Source organism: Malus domestica, chromosome 15, assembly GCF_042453785.1.
Source record: "Malus domestica chromosome 15, GDT2T_hap1".
Lineage (NCBI taxonomy): Eukaryota > Viridiplantae > Streptophyta > Magnoliopsida > Rosales > Rosaceae > Malus > Malus domestica.
Window position 1 is genome coordinate 11,169,095 of NC_091675.1, and position 17,490 is coordinate 11,186,584.

Genomic DNA, 17,490 nt, shown 5'->3' on the forward strand with positions numbered 1-17,490 from the left:
AATAAAATAAGGAAAATGGGATCCGGCCGTCCGCCGCGTTGCTCACTTGAACTGCCCCAGAACTTGCCCTGCAGCAGGCTAAACTTGTTTGCCCCTAAGTGGGGAATTTTCTCACTGACCAAACAATTCAGCCAACGTGATTCCAGTAAACTGGCACCATACTTTGCCATGGTAGAGTGAGGCACATAAATCAAATTCCATTCAATTAAGCTTGAGGGTAAAGCAACAGTACAAAACGTCAAACATATGAAATAAAATTGTTGATACCTCTTTCGATGCACCTTGGAGTAAATTGAACAACTCGGTATGGCAATCAAAAGTTGAAAAAATTGTACATAAAATGACTATCTAAATCCCATCAACTATGAACTAGACCTTCGGTGCTCGGAGGAGAAAAATGGGGAGGTGGCGGTTTTGAAAACATGCACATCAATTCCCCTCGGGAGCAGGTGGGTCAATCATTCTCACCGTGCGAGGAAGCATAAACTCGGCAAATATGGGATAGTGCGAGGATGGGTAATATCCATCAATGTTATCACTCACCACTTCACATAAAACAGGACTAAGAGACCTACCTCTAAAAAGAATCCAATCTACATGCAGATCCTGTGTTTGGCGATCCCAGCAAAGGCAGAGCGCTCTGAAAACCAACTTGAGGAATTCAAGAGCTCCTTGTTTGTCACCTGAAAGTGTCACGTACTGTAAAAATTAGTTCATGCTCAACGAGCAGCACTAAAAGTAGAAGTGGTATAGCATGTACCTTTAAATCCATGAAAAGTGCGAATAAGAGAGACATTTTTCCTCACACGGGCATTAGGCCATGCATCCCTCATATCCCCCACTGCACCGTGCTCTCTGCAGCCAAGCCAAGAGAAAAGATTTACTAAACAGAACAAGCTGTTAGAGAAAATCCACCACCTATCTGGTGAGCTTCCTACCAGAGAGAGACTAGCATATAAATTCGTCTCGCACTATATCTACGGGAGGATGATTTCAACACTGCCAATTTTAAGTTGAAATCTTATCCACCAAACAAAAAACCGGTGGATAAAGGAAAAAGGTATCTAGTGGGTTTGCAACAGGGGAAGGGGATCAAAAAGCGGACAATAGGGAAGGAGGTGTCCAAGATTTCTGCACCGATGAAGCAGTACGATAGCTAGAGGCACAAATGGAGGATGCTCCTTACAAAAATCTGGCAGCTCGCAAAAGCATCACAGTATCCTATCTATTCCATAATTCCTAATCAAAATATTTACTCCACTCTTCAGTTTCTAAACATATGGACTACAATTAAATGGAAACTTGTAATAAATATGGAAAATTTGGAACATATAAAAACAGTTGAAGTTCCACATGTTAACCGAACCTTGATCTCCCCAAAAGAAACCGGCCAGTAGTTGATTCCTTTTGTGTGTTGAAACCTCCACAATATACAACTGGCAAGCCAGGTGGCAAGGATGCTATGTGCTGCCATGTGAGCAAAGCACTTCGTCGACGGGCACGAGGACTGAACTCATCCATGTTTGTATTTACTATCTGGAATGAAAATCCAGGTGGCTCAGCTCCTTTCAGTTGAAATGTGTGGACATCATGTCAAGATAACAAAAGATACGGCACTCTTTCATAGACATGTTAAAGCAGTTGCTGAACATTATCTAAGTTTGAGAAAGTAAAATGGTAAGGATATCACCCATGTTGCAATACATGGAACTTCAGAACCCCATGACATGCTTCCAGGGACAGAAGGTGACTCTGACAACCAAAATGTTCCACCTTCAAGCAGCTCTACCTTCATTTTATGAAAAAAATGGCATAAAGGTCAAAGTTTGCAAATTTCTGACAAACGACAATGTTAGCTTTGACAAAAAGAAGCGAATGCTACCTTCTCCTTGTCATAGAAGATGGTGCAATGTTCATCAGAAGTGTCTTCAGGCCCTTTTCTTGATATTCCAAACTGATCATAACCTAATGAATAAGATAAAAAACAGTCAAATCATAATTGGAAAATCCAGGCTTAGGATAAATTAAATGAGAGAAAGGAGATTGCATCAACATAAGATCATTGCATTCTATAATGAATATCGATGCCAGCAAATCGTTCTTCAAGAGTATCTCAATATAGAAACAAAAAGTGAGGTGTATCTTTCATTAATACATGGTAAGTCATAAGTAAACAAAATCAATTGAGGCGGGAAGAGCCAGACACCGTAATTGCATCATGCGTATGAACATAATAATGGCTCTTGTCAAACTGTCTAGAAAGAGAACATTGTCTATGTGAAACAGCATGAAGCTTCACCAACTTGATTGGAATCCTTTTCTTTATTAAGCAAAGAGAAACATGACCTATACGAGCCGTTCTTCATAAGAACAAACAATCGAAACATGTACTCAAGAAAGCGAGCAATGCGCCTTTCCTCAACCATGTGACAAAATACCGATGCTAATAAGAATCGAAAATTTTAACTTTTTGGACAGAAAGTTACCTGGCAAGCACTGCTGAAGATAATCCAACTGTGATTTAACTCCTGAAGCAGAAAATGAACATAAAAGAATGAAATTTCAGAAACAAGAAAAACACCAACTATTAACATATCAATTTAAGTACACAATCAATCATTTCGAACATAAAAATGTAAACCCAGCACACCAATTTTATTGCCCTATTCAATCAACCTTCACCCCAGAGAACTCACTCACCGCAAACCCAGATCACCCCCAGCACATTCCAACACTGAAACCAAAGCTAAATCCCAAAGTAACAAAAACCCAGCTCCAAAATTTAAACTAAAACATACCCAGATGAACATTTCAATCAAATCACAACCACAAAACGAGCAGGATCCATGAGAAAATCGCAGAAAATGTATGCAAAGCAGAGAAAAATATTACCTTGCTGGGTACACAGAATGATAGGGGAATAACTAGTAATGACGCTTATGCACAAATCCCTTCTCTTATCCCACGAGTAGGGACTGTCCTCCGTCTGATCTTCGTGAAGATTGAAGGTCATCACTGTCAAAGAAACACTCATTTTTTTGGTTCTTCAGGTGCAAACCTCTGCCTGCTCTTTTATTTGTTACATGATCAGTATATATGTTGCGTATCTCAACTGCTCCACGAAGAAGAAAAGTAGTAGGTGAGATCGCTTTGCTTATTCCATTCTTGTACGCTCTGGGGAGCAGATTCTAAGAGATGACGAAGCTTCGATATTAAAATACAAAACACAAGAGGAGAGAGAGAGAGAGAGAGAGAGAGAGAAGAGTCAATTATGTCGGAAGCGAGAGAGGATTGTCAATTGCGTTAAAGTGGGTTTTGACAGGTGGCAACAAGTTTTTTTTTTTTGGGTTATATAACGGAAAAACTAAGTAAGATTGTTGTTGTAATGTTTTCATTTAGTGTTGGAGTTGTCATATTCAAACAACCAAATTATCGGAATCATGCAATTTTATCGAAATTTCTCTTTCGTATATTCACAATATTAACCTCATTTGTTAAAAGTTAAAAAATTTCTTTTTAATTAGGGCATATTTGAACTTTTAAATGTAATACATATTGGATCCAAAAAATAAATGTAATATAGATTAAGCAAGTTGACCAAAATAGTGTACCCTAACTCAACCGGCTCAATTTCGATTCTCCTTCCGCTTAGAGTATACTTCAGAGTTCCGATGGAACCCGAAACCAATGAGCTCTCCAAAGATCTCGTGCTAAGTAGAAATAGGAATAAACATATAAGGCTTACAGGATCCACTTTCCTGGACGATGTGAGATGTTACACTTGCAACCATGTCAATACTCTATTACTACAAACCTTCAAAGTGAATAAATAATTTTTAACCGCTTGAACTACACGCTTGTTTAAATTATAGTTGGACGTGAGAAATTTGGGTCATGAGAAACGAAAATCCACGACACTTACACGCAGGATTAGTAGGCTAGGATCCTAGTGGAGAGCTCCTTTTTTTCATTTTTCGTCTTATATGGGCACCGAAAGAAAACTACGACTTATTACTCATCAAGCTTTCCCTTTTTATGTTTGACTTTTGGTGTTCTAACGACAAGATAAAAAGGCAAATCATACAAAAGGAGAAATTAAACCGACCCTTACAGGAAAGATATGAAGGATTTCGCAGTAAAAACTTGAACAAGACTATGTCCATAGGTCCATTAACCCTTGCCATTTCTTTTCCTGCACGTTTTATTCATCAACTGAAGTCCGACTCGCGGCGCCAAAGAACCCCATCAACATGGATTTGTACCCAGGCTGGTGATGCTGATGTAATGCTTCTCCCGCCGGACGCTTCAGCTACTTAAGAAGAGTTGTTCTGAACCCACTCCACCAGAGTGGAAACACCGAACCCTGTAGCAGTGCGTTTCTTGTCACTCCAAACAGGCCCGGCCATGTCAATATGCAGCCACTGAACTTTTTCATCAACGAACTGCAAAAGCGTAGTTGTAAACATTGTCATTAGTAAGTGAGGCAACCAGGCAAAATAACGCAGGCTTTGTCATCGATGGGAAAAACAAAGGTGAAGACAGTCCTAGATCGTCATAGTGTAGTTTCTTGGGCTTTAGCCCTCTACTTAACCAGAAAAGGAGAAGGTGAAACGCATGTCAAGTTATTTCCGGTGATCAAACAAGAAGCACAAAAGACGCTGAGAATAAAACTATGCAATCATATACCTGCTTCAAGAAGAGAGCAGCAGTTATTGAACCACCTTGACGAGCACCGGTGTTGAGCATATCAGCTATTCCGGATTTCATTGATTCCCAATAACTCTCCTCCATTGGCAACCTCCAAAATTTCTCCCCACTGATTTCTGAAGCTGCAAACACCTCCTTCGCCAGGTCATCACTTGGTGTGAAGACACCTGAAAAGTATAATGATATAGCAGCTTTCAGAACTCCTATCCCAGCAGAAACAAAAAATTTGCATTACTCAGCATTTAAAAGAATATGTTTATACCTGCTATTGAGGGTCCAAGAGCAACTATGCAAGCACCGGTTAAGGTTGCCAGGTCAACAATCTGCATAATATGATAGTGTTAGCACTAGCAGTGCAAGAAATAGGTATATACCAAACATTAAGAAAGTATAAATAAAATAAACTTTTCAAAACTTGCACAGTTCTAAAACTCAATTCTGATGAAAGAAAGACCAGTTACTAGTTACACAATTAGCACCGACATTACAGATGCAAAATGCATGGATATAATGCAGCACCACATTAATACCTTATCAACACCTTGGTTACAAGCATATACCAATGCATCGGCCAGAGTAAGTCTACCTTCAGCATCAGTGTTATTGACCTGCAGCGGAGATTGAAGCAGATAGAACTTTAGTTCATAAAAACATGGATGCCCAGATTCGCATACATTGAGTCAATTAGACCTCATCAGTTAAAAAACTTTTGCTTAAACCAAAGATAATGCGGAAAATATTTCTTCACGTTATGTTAAGCAGATATTAATAATTAGTCAGAAACCAAAGAAAACATACCTCAATTGTCTTTCCATTTGATGCTGTCACAATGTCTCCAGGCCTCATACCTGTTCCACTTATCATATTCTCGCAAGCTGCAACAATGAAATGAACCTGCACAAACCAAACCCGTTATTGATCCATTTGTACTGGTGTACAATCACTAAAAACTGAAATCTGAGGATTAAAAAGTCACAAATAAATCAACCATGCATCTTTCCCAAGGATAGAAACATGGAAAAGACAAGGGCTCACCTCTACACCAGGTGGTTTGATTTGAGCAATGGCTTTTGCTGCACCTAATACGGCTGCTGAACCTCCCATATCAAATTTCATTTGTTCAATTGAACAGCCAGGCCCTGTCTTGATGTTGTAGCCACCGCTGATAACATAAAAAGTTAAAGGCAAACAACAAATAGTGTCAACACATTGATAAAGAGAGAAAATGGTGTACACATACTGAGAGGAAACAAACGACTGGCTTAACACTTATTACTATATAGACTTCATACCGCCATGAAACTCAGTAACTAACTTTCCCACAGACACATTATAACATCAGAAAATGTACAGGCAGTTAAACCAAACTGTTCTATATTTGCAAGAGCAAAAAGAACTAGGGGCAAAAGGATTCTAAATAATTGCCCATCACCTGTCAAAGGTCAGACCTTTACCAACCAACCCTAATTTGACCTTAGCAGGTCCCCCAGGGGGTTTGTAAATCAAGTGAATAAAATGCGGGGGATTTGTTGAGGCTGCGGCAACAGCCAAATAAGAACCCATTTTCAATTCTTTGCATTGCTCTTCATTTAATATGTTTGCAGATAGAACATCACTGTATGTGGAGGCAATCTTTGAGGCCTCTTCAGCTAGTTTCCCTGAGATAATAAACATTGCATACAGTCAATAACAAAAAATATCTCGATGAAAGTGGACTGATGGAACAAAATTTGGAAGCTACAAGTACAGGTGAGCAAAATGGAATCAGTTAAGAGAATCAGATTTTCACTGTTTAACGAACTAAATGAAAAAAGTGTCCGACACATAACATCGACATTAAAGGAACCACAAGAAATTAGCTCATACGAACCAGGTGTAAGAACATTGGCAGGTGAATTTACTAGCTCTTTCCCAAAAATTATTCCAGAAGTAACATCTTCAGTATACTTGAGCTTCTTCTCTACTTCAGCTCCAGTTCCAAGACCAAGAATGTCCACAGATTTCAAAGCTGATTTCTTTGACTCTGATTTGTACCTGCCATCTTCATATATCCCCAACACAGTTCCTGCAGCAAGTCAAACCATTCCAACATGCTTACTACAACTATTACCATATCCAAACACACATACCAATATGGAATTTTCAAAAATACTGGGTCAAAGTACCAGATGCTATTGCAGAAGCTGTATTAGATTTCGCGGAAAGCCCCTCCGAAGAGGCAAGCACAATAGCAATGTCACTTGATTGAGTAGCCTTTGCTGCTGCTGCTGCTGCCTCACCAAGACCTCGGAAAGCTGCTGTAGATGAAGCAGATTGTCCAAGCCCAAACAAGCCAACCCTCTTTGAACCAAGACCCGGAAGCCTAACAACGGTTGACTGGCCAGACTTTCCGGTGAAGTCTTCCTCGGAAGAGACTTCAGCCAAGAGACCACCCAAATGGGAATCTAGCTTCTTCAAAACTGAATTCTGAAACTTGGAGTTCTCATCTTTCGCCAAGTCTTTCTCTGTGACGCCCACTGCAAGTAAGTCTCCTTTCCATTCCGCTACATCGATCTCTTTTGCGGCAAACGAGATCTTCCAGAAATTGACACAAACACACAAGTGACATTTCAGTTCAACAATTCAAGTTCTTGCACAACTGAATCCAATATTTTGACAAACGAAAAAATCCAATATAATCAATCAAATTGAACAGGATATATATACATAAATAATCAAAATAAAAACCCCATTAACAAAAATCAATCACTTATTGGTTTTATCTCATAAAGTCAATCAAACAATGAAAAAATACAATCACCCCACATACAAAGATCGAATCTTTACAGATATAAATCCATCAAATTACATCATAAAACTAACAAATACAACAATCAACACCTCTAAGCAATCACAAACCCACACACCGCAAATCATTTTTCACAAAACCAACCCCAGACAACAATCAAAATTAAAAACTTTTATTGGCGAATATATATACATATACATATCCTGGATTCTGAAACCGATGAGAAAAATATACCTTTGGGGCGTCGATGCCAGAAGGGTAAGTGAGGCCGAGATTGGCCTGAGCGAGAGTGTGAGCCATGAGCTTCCCTCTGCGAGAGCACAGGGGTGACACTGCAAAAGAAAGTCGGAGACTGGGAGCAGACCGTAATTTCGTCAAAAAGCAGGAAGAGTAGGAAGGAGAAGTAACAGCAATGAAGGTATACGCAAAGGACGCTACGGACACCATTTTTCCAGTGGTGCCGAGTCCTCTCTACTTATACTGAGCCTGCCTCTAGATGATAATACTCAGGTTTGCTTTTTCAAATTTCTTATTATTTTTTAGGGTTTTTCCATTTTTCTTATTTATTTTATGTTTTGGGCTCAGATTTGACACCAATATCCGGCATCAGCCCAGCCTAGACCAGCCCTTGGAGATTCTGGAAATGGTTGGGCCTGGTTCCAGGCCCAGTCATTCTTTAAAAATCATGAGTCGGACCGTCTGATTTTATTCTATGTCTGATCAGAAACTAGACCAGTTATAAGAATTTGATCCTAAACTCAATATTTATTAAAGTTGAACTTAAATCATTTCACTAAACACATCTATTAAAATCCCTTTACAAATTTGGACCTTGAAAAATAATTCTAATCATGTGATAAAATAATAACCAAATCACTTGAAAACCCATATCAAAAACAAACAATCAATACTTTGATTACATATAACTATCGATATCCTTGTTAGCAGAAACCTAGGCATAAAGTATAAATGACGACGTGACCAACATTTATTAGATGATCAGATAAGATACGTGGTCAGACCGCTTGATCCAAAGGTTTCATCTTCTAATTCTAAATGGAAATGATGCACATGTCATGCACGTGAATCCTTAATTTGATTTACCAAAAATACCCTTGACTCCTATTACCATCGTCTTGGCTTATTATTATAGCAAAACTAATAAAAATGATTTGAAAATTTTAAGTTTTAACAATAAAGACAAAATAAAAAATATAATAAATAGTATATAATTAATTTTTTAATATAAAAATATAATTTTTCATTAAAATAAATAATATCGTTATATCAAAAACTTTTTGTTGAAGTTATCAATTATTTTACGCTCTCCGGCTCTCTCTCACAGACTCACAGTCTCAACTCAAAGTACAGGAAAGAAAAGAAAAAAAAGCGGAAGAGAAAACAAATGGTGGGAACGAGTGTGAAGGCGGAGACGATGGGTTTGATGGAGAAGAGGACCGCCCTGGAGGCGGAGATGAACGCCATCATCGAACGTCTTACTCAGCCCGGCGGCCCTGGAATCTCCGGCAACCTCCTTGACTCCGAGGTCAACTTTTTTTCTTTTCTTTTTCTAATTAATTTTTTAAATTAACAAGATTTGGGATTTAGGGTTTTTGGTGTTGCGTCCTCTTCTAATGTGTAGGGTTTTCCTCGCGAAGACATTGACATCCCAGCTGTGCGAGCAGAACGGCGTCGTCTTGCTGGTAATATTACTTGAGTATTTTATCTGTGTATTTGCTCAAATTGCATTTATTAAACTAATTATTCGCAATAAATTATAGTTTTTTCGCTGCTAATGTCGTTTTTGAGCTTTGTTTATTCCTTCTAATGGCGGTTCTGATGTTGGTATTTGTTAGTACTTGTCTAGTTCATAGTGTACTTGCAGAAGCTGTTGTAGTTTACTTGAATTTTCATGCTCATATGGTTATTTCTTTGCTTGTAATTTCAGAATTGCGTAATGATCACAAAGAGATTACCGAGAAACTGAACCGAAATATTGAAGTTCTGCATTCGGCAAGGCCTGCTCCTAAACAATCATCACTCAATGATTCAGGTAGGTGGTTGGAACCCGGAATGCATATTATCGGACTTAAAGATTTATTGCGAGGTTTTGGTAGGATAGATTAAATTGTCTATGGTTTCATGTTGTGCGGGATTTGAAATGTATTGTGTGCTTGTGTATTGTGAAAAGTCTGAGATTCATTGGCCTTCAGTGATAGGAGCTAAATATTTCTTTTACTGTGTATCTATCAAGTTATGTGATGTTTGCATTTTTGTCTAATTTTTCTGTGATGATGGATGTCAGATGGCCAAAGCGCATCAGCTGTCAACGTGGTTGCATCTGCATCCTCAACCAATGTTCATACTGCCATGGATGTGGATATGATTGTGAGCGTACCTTTTGCGTTGGTGGATGAGATAGCTGATGCATCACCAGCAGCAGAGGATGGTTTACAGCTTGGAGATCAGATTGTTAAATTTGGTAATGTGGAAAATGGCGATAATTTGTTGCAGAAACTTGCTTCTGAGGCTCAAGCTAGTCAGGGCCGTGGGATACCTATAATACTTGTAAGGCAAGGTGCTCAAGTCAGCTTAACCGTGACACCTAGAACATGGCAAGGCAGGGGTCTACTTGGGTAAGTGTCGTCTCATTTCACTTGTTTTTCCGTTTGTTAAACCTATTCATGATTTGATCACTTGTTATAACTTCTTTGTTAGGAAGGGCATTGGTTAACATTTCGCAATAGTGCTTTTGAGGGTCTTAAAATTTCTCTGAAGAATATATAATTGACAGCTTTTTCAGTAAATTTCCATTGTTCATCAAGTAATATTGAATTACTATTAATCTTTCTTCCGAGTCTAACATCCAATCTAAGAACGATATCATATAAAACCTTTGGTCAGGAAATTGTGATATTGTCAACTAAATTTGGATGGTGAGATTATGAACCCTTCGGTCACAAATTGCCTACGATTATTAGGTAGGGCAGGTGCTATTTGGAATGTTGCGCCCAACCTAAAGCCTTCTTTGCTAAACAAAACAACACATCGTTAACCCACCTGGTTCGTTTTTCATTTTTTGTAAGCAATGTGTAGTATTTTGTTTCACTTACAGTTGTTGGTTTGTCGGTACTTGCAGCTGCCATTTCCAGATCTTGTGAGCGGTTTGTTTTCCAGTTCTTCACAAGCCAGAGGAACCATAGCACCCTTCAGTTCAGGCTGGTTTCCATTCTGGTTTCCTCCTTTTTAAGATGTATACATTGGTGAGATCGCGACATTATTTGCTTTATTTTAGTGAATCGTGGATGAGAAACATATGGGATTTCTAATTCGATCTTGTAGACTATCTGAGATGTTGTTTCTCTATTTCTTCTTCCGTGTTGTTTCTCTTTTTCGGAATTAGTAAATCGGATCAAGGGTTCACACGAGCATGTCTCTGTCTCGGGGACATTTGAACTCAATGACTTCTTATTCAAAAAGAAACAAAATTACAAAAGAGGATTTCTTAGCAGCCCCAACTTCCTACAATCATACGAAAGTTTCAGAGAAACTGTAACGGGAAAATTAACAAATTCACCATATTTGCTTCTTGATAAATGGGGTTAGGAGTCTCTCGTACTCTCGCGTTGGAGAGAGACTTGCATGCGCCCAGCCCGGGATGCCACGGGAGAGGTTGGGAACCCAAACCCATATTTATGGAGATGAGGTTGGGTCTTCTGGAGATTTGAACCGGTTCCTTTTAATTATAATATGCATCGTTTTCTTCTAGTCTTTCCGCAGCTTGATTGCAGCTGCATCAACCTCACTTGGGGGCCATGTTGCGTTGACAAATGAGAGGTTTTTCGGGGTGTCACTTGTCAAACCAATTAAGTTTTGTATTTAGGATGGAAGCAAGTAAACTAACTTCACGGGTAAGGATTGTACGTGCTATGACTTTTCCTTACTCGATATTCCTTACACCATCATGTGTTATTATTCTACCTTGAGAAATGGTGTGAAAATGTGAAGCCCTTTTTGAATTCTATGAAGCTAGAAGAAACTTATTAAGGTTGTACCGAGGTACGATCACCTAATTTGCACAAATGTATTGAAAAATCAGATATACTACGACAAAACGCCACCTTTTACATTGAAACCATATGCATTTAGCTAGGGTGTGACAATAAGTCGCCTAAGGCTAAGGTCATGCCCATAAGCTAAGGCTATCGGAGGCAGATTGTCTACCATCTTGTTATCGTGCCCTTCCTATTTCATCTTATTTATGCGGTCACGGTTAAGTTACGTTAATATTTTATATTCATATTGTTTTTTTGTCTTATTATCTTTATTATAAAATAAATATAAAATATTGACGTGACTTAACCGTGACCATATAAATAAAAGATGATAGGAATGACACGATAACAGGGCAGACAATCTGCCTCCAAGGCTATCAGAGTCTGTTGTGGTCCATTGATCAGGCAAGACAGTTGAAGCCTCAGTCCGTCTACAACTTGCTTGCAGCTTTAGCCCATCTTCACGTTTTTTTTTAAGGGTAGATAAGGCAATATATTTTATGTTTGTAGTTTAGTCACATTAAATAAAGCAGATGAGCAAATTTTATATGCTCGAGTTTAAATCTCTCTTCCCGTAATTTGTTAATTTAATGTAAAATATTGTTTATTTAAAAACAAAAAAAAATCGACCTTTTGTATGGTATTTTGTAGACTTTATTTAAGTGTTTTCATTGAGCTAAAAAGTCAATGATTGCTTCTACCTGCTAAAGAGAATAAGAATAAACCTAAAAGAATAGCTTTCCATTAAAATAGTAGAAATTATTGAATTTTATATTTAGTGATAGCTTTGAGGGTGAAGTGTGCTATTTAAATAATTGGGTATTTGAGTTTTTTTTTTTTTTTTTTTCAATATAACAAATAGTTTAGTTCCAACTTTTTGACTGGGTTACATTTTTGCTTATGATCACCATTTTACTTATTGTTGTTGAATGAGTTTAAATTTTGAGATTTGTATTTATGCATAAATCTCGAAATTTAAACTTATACAACGATAATAAATAGAGTGATGAGCAAATAAAAAAACGAATAAACTATGACCACTTCATCATCTACTTGTCTTGGTTCATTTTATCTAATCACTTAATAACATATTTAGTTACAAACTCGCACTACAAAACTTAACTCAAATGATAAATAGTTCAAACTTCAATAAACAAATCTAGTTACATGTTTCACGTTAACTTTCATAAAAACAAAAAATGATTTTCTAGCACTTATTTTTCAATTATGCAAATACTTTTATCCTCCTCCATTGCGAATTGCAATTCTCTTTGAATCTTTATGTCCAGCGTTTAAAGACTAAGAGATTCGGACTGTTAAAGAGAGATACAAATTCGGGTTTTTTGTTTGTATAAGGTAGATTAGTGGAATGAGTTGATGAAGCCCGCATGATTTAAAATAAGTAATACAGATCTCTTAATCTTTGAACTCTGACAGAAAGGATATCAACTCTTCCTTTGAACTCATATTTTTTTTTTCACCTATGGTTTTTTTCTTTATTTATTCGACACAAAGATCAGATTATAAAAAATAAAAAAAAATAAAAAAAGAATGGTAATTTGAGCGATCAATTTTACATGGCAACAACCGGTAAAATGCAACCTCAAACCGGCTCGTTAGGTCAAACAAAACACGACAATCCTTCACTCTCTCTCTGTCTTTTGTTCTCATTCTCTCTCTCTCTCTCTCTCTCTCTCTCTGTGTACAAATTCAGGGAGAGGAAAATTTCAATTTCTGCAGATCGAAACCAGTTTTTCTCCTCACTCCTCACAAAACCCACTTTCCCGCATTTTCCCGGAAACTTTCTTTATTCCCGGAAAGTGAAGAAAGCATGGGAATTGCAAAGGGACCATGTCTTTTGTGTCTGCTTTACTCTCTCCAGGTGTTGCAGTGACCAAACGACACCGGTTTCGTTTTAAAAACTTATGCTTTACGTCTCATTTCTCTCAGATAGTTCATTTTTCACAGAAGTGCAGAGTGGGAATCTCTGGGTTTCGAGGCTATTTGGAAGCTCATATATAAGGCCGTAGCTTTGGCACCATAAGGTGAACCTATTTTTCTTTCTATTGTTTTCTGTGAAATTGTAAGTGGGTTTTGAATTTCTTAGGTATTTTGGGCATATTGGAATCTGGGTTTTTGAAAAAAATGGGGGTTTTAGTTGGTTTCTGTGAGTGGGGTTTGAGATATTTGATTGGTGAAATTTTGATGATTTGAATGTGGATGGACCCAAAGGGTTGGTAGGAGTGTAACTTTGAAGAGCAAAGTTAATGAATGTAGCTAGTGCAAGTGTCAAATCTATATGCTGTCATGGTTTTTCTGGTGATCTGAGCTTTTGAAAGTGAGAGAAACTGGGTTTCAGTGAATTTCCAAGATGGGTTTTCGATGATTTGAGGCGGCTCGGGCAAATTCATAGTCTGGTTCATTCCGTAGTTTTATTGGTGTAGTAAAGCTGAGATCTTTGGAAAATTTGGTGTTCAACCAAAGGAGTGACATCGATGTCAGGAGCTCCAAGAGTAAGGTCTATCAATGTGGCTGATTCAGAGTCAAGGCCAGTGCTTGGACCTGCTGGGAACAAGGCAGGGACGTTCAGTGCGCGAAAACAGGCTTCAAAACCACTGAGAAAGGCTGAGAAATTCGGCGAGGAGGTTTCATCAGCTGAAGAGAAGAAAACCCGTCAATCTCCAATGCTTACTACCTCTCCTCAACCGCATTCACCCAAGGTTCATTCAGTGCTTCGTCGGCACGAGCAGCTATTGCACTCTAATTTTTCGCTGAATGCTTCTTGTTCATCGGATGCCTCTACGGATTCGTTTCAAAGTAGAGCATCTACGGGTAGGCTGATTCGGTCAAATAGTGTAGGGAGTAGGAGGAAGCAGTATGTTTCAAAGCCAAGAAGTGTGGTTTCTGATGGTGGATTGGACTCTCCTCCTGATGGTTCACAGTCTAAGAAGAGATGCGCTTGGGTGACGCCAAATGCTGGTCCGTTTTCATTTCTTTGATTCTAGTCAAACTGTTTGCGTTGGTGAATTGGTTATGGTTTTCTAGTTAGTAATGTAAATCTTCTCTTCATATATACTCATCTGGTAAAGCATACCATTAGGATTTCTAGAGTATATGTCACATCATGTACTGCTTTGTATCATCTCGGGCTTGCCTATAGAAAATTTGTGTGGAATTTACTGACCGAAATGCTAATTTGGGGCACGTTTTAGACTGGCAGTAGGAATGTCATGATGTAGTTCATAATTCAGCAAAGTGTAGTCAATTTATTCCTTACACCCCATTTCCACTCTGATTTAAGATTAAACTTGGTGATGTAGATACGAGTTAGCATTAGTTCAAAACCAAAATGACTAGGATGTAGTTCGTACTCCAACAAGATAAAAGCAGTTTGTACCTTAGAATGAAGAGCTTCAAGTTAAGGGAACATAAGGTTCGTTAATAGGCAATTTTAAATAAATTTGGTTGATCTAAGTAATTATGTTTAAGGCTTAATTGGATTACTCTCCTCAAAGCTTTTGTATGAGATATCAACTGAGTATAACTAAACTGTTGTTTTGATGTCCAAGCCAAAAAAATCGTAGTCACTCGGTGGCTATTATTTTGATTTTGTGTCATTGTTATGAATAATTCGCGTTGCACATTATTAGTGCATGAATGATAGAAAACAGATATATAACTGCAGAAGTAAACAATTTGCGATGGTTGTGCATTTCTGTTTATTGTGTCCTTTGTCCAGTGACTCCAACCAAAGAGGAGGGGTAAGATAAGCCATGCTAAGTTTTGTAGAAGTGGAATTACATTTATGTTAGCTTAGAGACTCATTATGTATGGTTGAATCAAATAGGATTTTCTACATGGCTTGGTATTCTTCTTTAGGATATTTATATTCTGATAGAGCCTGGTGTGTTGAAGCAGATCCATGTTATGCTGCTTTTCATGATGAAGAATGGGGGTTTCCAGTACACGATGACAAGTAAGTCATAGCAACACTATCTGCATATATGTTGACAGTGACGACTATTACTTCATAAAAATGTACTTCACCGTCATTTCCTTAATCTTCTTGACCACATGCAGGAAACTGTTTGAGCTTCTGGTCCTATCGGGTGCTTTGGCTGAGCTTTCATGGCCTGCCATTTTAAGCAAAAAGCACATCTTTAGGTACTGTCCCTGTGAAAGTTATCTTTTCTATTTACCGACTTACCCTGAATTATATTCTGTACAAAATGTTGGGGCCTTTTCAGTGATGGTCCCTTCCTTGTTGAATGGCCTTTAATAATTGACACACTTCTTTTTTTGCAGGGAGGTTTTTGCAGATTTTGATCCCATTGCCGTCTCAAAATTGAATGAGAAGAAGCTTATATCACCAGGAAGTGCTGCAAGTTCCCTATTGTCTGAACTGAAATTGCGTGCTATCATTGAGAATGCACGTCAAACAACCAAGGTACATGTTCATTTCCTTCTATCATTGTATGAGATTGAATTGCAACGGATGCACGCTTGTTCCAGCTTAGTAAATCACTCTGACTCGTGTGGGGAAAGTATTAGGCATCTCACCTGTATGCTTATCCATCGCAAAATTACCTTTTCAATGATACCCAAACTTAAGCAAAGTAAACGTGGCAAGTAGTATATTTGTACTGGTTGTATTATTTATGCATCACTCTCTGTGAGTAATTGTTTGGGGCTGACGCTCACACCATCATGATCCACTCATGTTTGAACATGTGGATCTATTTTTTAATGCCATCAACCATATTGCTATAACACGTGGATTAGTAACACCAAGAGTTTGTGTTAGCATCACACTCAAACAAAAATTTCTCTCTACAAGCCAAATAGCCTCATTCGCTGAGTTTTTCCCGGTATAGGCCCGGGGACCCACATGTTTTCTGTTGTTTGTGCAAGCAATTAAATGGCATATAATGAGTGTTTAGTGATTATTTGATCAGGTAGGTTAGGTGAAAAAAGTAGTTGAATTGTGGTCCTGAACACCTCTGTTATTTGTATCACACATATAGGACAAGTTGTAGTTCTATCATCCTTTGAAGGAGCCTTACCTTCCATCATACCTCAACAATTGCTCATCCAACCTAATCATTCCCCATCTTCAGCATGCCAGCTTGCTTCATTACTTAGTCCTGAATTCACTTATTTAACTCCGACAAGTTTCCAACCGTCCGAAACCCTTTTTACTGTAGCCATGATTGCACGTTTCTTTAATCTCTATCATTGCAACTAACTTTTTGCAGGTTTTGCTGATGCCAGGTCATAGAGGAGTTTGGGTCATTCGACAAGTACATCTGGAGCTTTGTGAATAACAAGCCCATCGTGAGCCGATTCAGGTATCCTCGGCAGGTTCCGGTTAAAACTCCAAAAGCAGACGTCATAAGCAAAGACCTTGTGAGAAGAGGGTTCCGGAGTGTCGGGCCCACTGTCGTTTACTCTTTCATGCAGGTCGCCGGAATCACAAATGACCATCTCTTTAGTTGCTTCAGATTCCAGGAATGTGTAAACGCTGCGGAAGGGAACGGAGAGAACGGCATCAAGGACGAGGCTGGAAAGAAAACGGAGAACGGGATAGAATCAGAGTTATCCGTCGCCATAGACAAGCTGAGTTTCTCGTCGGACTTGTGAAAGGCCATGCCTTTGATCAGCTCAGCAGGGTTCAATCATCAGTCAAGCCGCATCGACCGATTCGGAGCTACTCTTTGTATTGAGTAGTAGTGAAGAGGGTTTTGTGTGTAATTAATGAAATTCTGAAGCAAAATATGGATTTTGGCAATGTAGATTACTGAAGTGGATTAAAATTAAACTGGTGATTGTGCTGTTGCTTGTGGGAGCCTTCCAAAACCAGCATACAACTTTTTGTACAGTTAAAGATATTGGTTATTAGAATCTCTTTAAAACCAGATTTGGGTATTAATTAATTAAAAA

General features: G+C 38.4%; 4 protein-coding genes across 4 annotated transcripts; 2 read left to right on the forward strand and 2 right to left on the reverse strand.

Moving 5' to 3' along the window:
* Window positions 1-177: 177 nt before the first annotated feature.
* LOC103431379 (uncharacterized) lies at window positions 178-3,316 on the reverse strand. The gene is made up of 7 exons (XM_070814446.1): window positions 2,893-3,316; window positions 2,487-2,528; window positions 1,883-1,965; window positions 1,688-1,789; window positions 1,367-1,581; window positions 761-855; window positions 178-683 (listed from the first exon to the last, which is right to left on the reverse strand). The coding sequence occupies exons 1-7, from the start codon at window positions 3,032-3,034 to the stop codon at window positions 430-432; spliced, it is 933 nt and encodes a 310-aa protein (XP_070670547.1). The 5' UTR covers window positions 3,035-3,316; the 3' UTR covers window positions 178-429.
* A 692-nt stretch (window positions 3,317-4,008) lies between these two features.
* Window positions 4,009-8,040, reverse strand: LOC103447010 (leucine aminopeptidase 1-like). Its single transcript, XM_008386185.4, has 10 exons — window positions 7,730-8,040; window positions 6,873-7,281; window positions 6,578-6,772; window positions 6,140-6,365; window positions 5,743-5,869; window positions 5,506-5,601; window positions 5,238-5,315; window positions 4,970-5,030; window positions 4,687-4,874; window positions 4,009-4,442 (listed from the first exon to the last, which is right to left on the reverse strand). Exons 1-10 carry the CDS (start codon window positions 7,940-7,942, stop codon window positions 4,314-4,316), a joined length of 1,722 nt encoding a protein of 573 aa, XP_008384407.3. The 5' UTR covers window positions 7,943-8,040; the 3' UTR covers window positions 4,009-4,313.
* A 736-nt stretch (window positions 8,041-8,776) lies between these two features.
* LOC139192385 (uncharacterized) lies at window positions 8,777-10,861 on the forward strand. The gene is made up of 5 exons (XM_070814447.1): window positions 8,777-9,041; window positions 9,138-9,198; window positions 9,444-9,548; window positions 9,801-10,131; window positions 10,635-10,861. Exons 1-5 carry the CDS (start codon window positions 8,901-8,903, stop codon window positions 10,654-10,656), a joined length of 660 nt encoding a protein of 219 aa, XP_070670548.1. The 5' UTR covers window positions 8,777-8,900; the 3' UTR covers window positions 10,657-10,861.
* A 2,288-nt stretch (window positions 10,862-13,149) lies between these two features.
* Window positions 13,150-17,465, forward strand: LOC139192178 (uncharacterized). The gene is made up of 5 exons (XM_070813715.1): window positions 13,150-14,529; window positions 15,469-15,526; window positions 15,631-15,714; window positions 15,856-15,997; window positions 16,822-17,465. The coding sequence occupies exons 1-5, from the start codon at window positions 14,046-14,048 to the stop codon at window positions 17,188-17,190; spliced, it is 1,137 nt and encodes a 378-aa protein (XP_070669816.1). The 5' UTR covers window positions 13,150-14,045; the 3' UTR covers window positions 17,191-17,465.
* Window positions 17,466-17,490: the final 25 nt, after the last annotated feature.

Excerpts from the sequence above, each read along its gene's own strand:
- LOC103447010 (XM_008386185.4), bottom strand. The coding sequence starts at position 7,942 with ATGGTGTCCGTAGCGTCCTTTGCGTATACCTTCATTGCTGTTACTTCT. Across the intron at positions 6,773-6,872 it reads AGCTTCTGCAATAGCATCTG|GAACTGTGTTGGGGATATAT; the intron begins GTACTTTGACCC and ends GACTTGCTGCAG. Across the intron at positions 4,875-4,969 it reads TCTTGGACCCTCAATAGCAG|GTGTCTTCACACCAAGTGAT; the intron begins GTATAAACATAT and ends TATACTTTTCAG.
- LOC139192178 (XM_070813715.1), top strand. The coding sequence starts at position 14,046 with ATGTCAGGAGCTCCAAGAGTAAGGTCTATCAATGTGGCTGATTCAGAG. Across the intron at positions 15,715-15,855 it reads AGCAAAAAGCACATCTTTAG|GGAGGTTTTTGCAGATTTTG; the intron begins GTACTGTCCCTG and ends CTTTTTTTGCAG. Across the intron at positions 15,998-16,821 it reads ATGCACGTCAAACAACCAAG|GTCATAGAGGAGTTTGGGTC; the intron begins GTACATGTTCAT and ends TGCTGATGCCAG.
- LOC103431379 (XM_070814446.1), bottom strand. The coding sequence starts at position 3,034 with ATGAGTGTTTCTTTGACAGTGATGACCTTCAATCTTCACGAAGATCAG. Across the intron at positions 1,966-2,486 it reads TCTTCAGCAGTGCTTGCCAG|GTTATGATCAGTTTGGAATA; the intron begins GTAACTTTCTGT and ends CTTATTCATTAG. Across the intron at positions 1,790-1,882 it reads TCTTCTATGACAAGGAGAAG|GTAGAGCTGCTTGAAGGTGG; the intron begins GTAGCATTCGCT and ends CATAAAATGAAG.
- LOC139192385 (XM_070814447.1), top strand. The coding sequence starts at position 8,901 with ATGGTGGGAACGAGTGTGAAGGCGGAGACGATGGGTTTGATGGAGAAG. Across the intron at positions 9,199-9,443 it reads AGAACGGCGTCGTCTTGCTG|AATTGCGTAATGATCACAAA; the intron begins GTAATATTACTT and ends TTGTAATTTCAG. Across the intron at positions 10,132-10,634 it reads CAAGGCAGGGGTCTACTTGG|CTGCCATTTCCAGATCTTGT; the intron begins GTAAGTGTCGTC and ends CGGTACTTGCAG.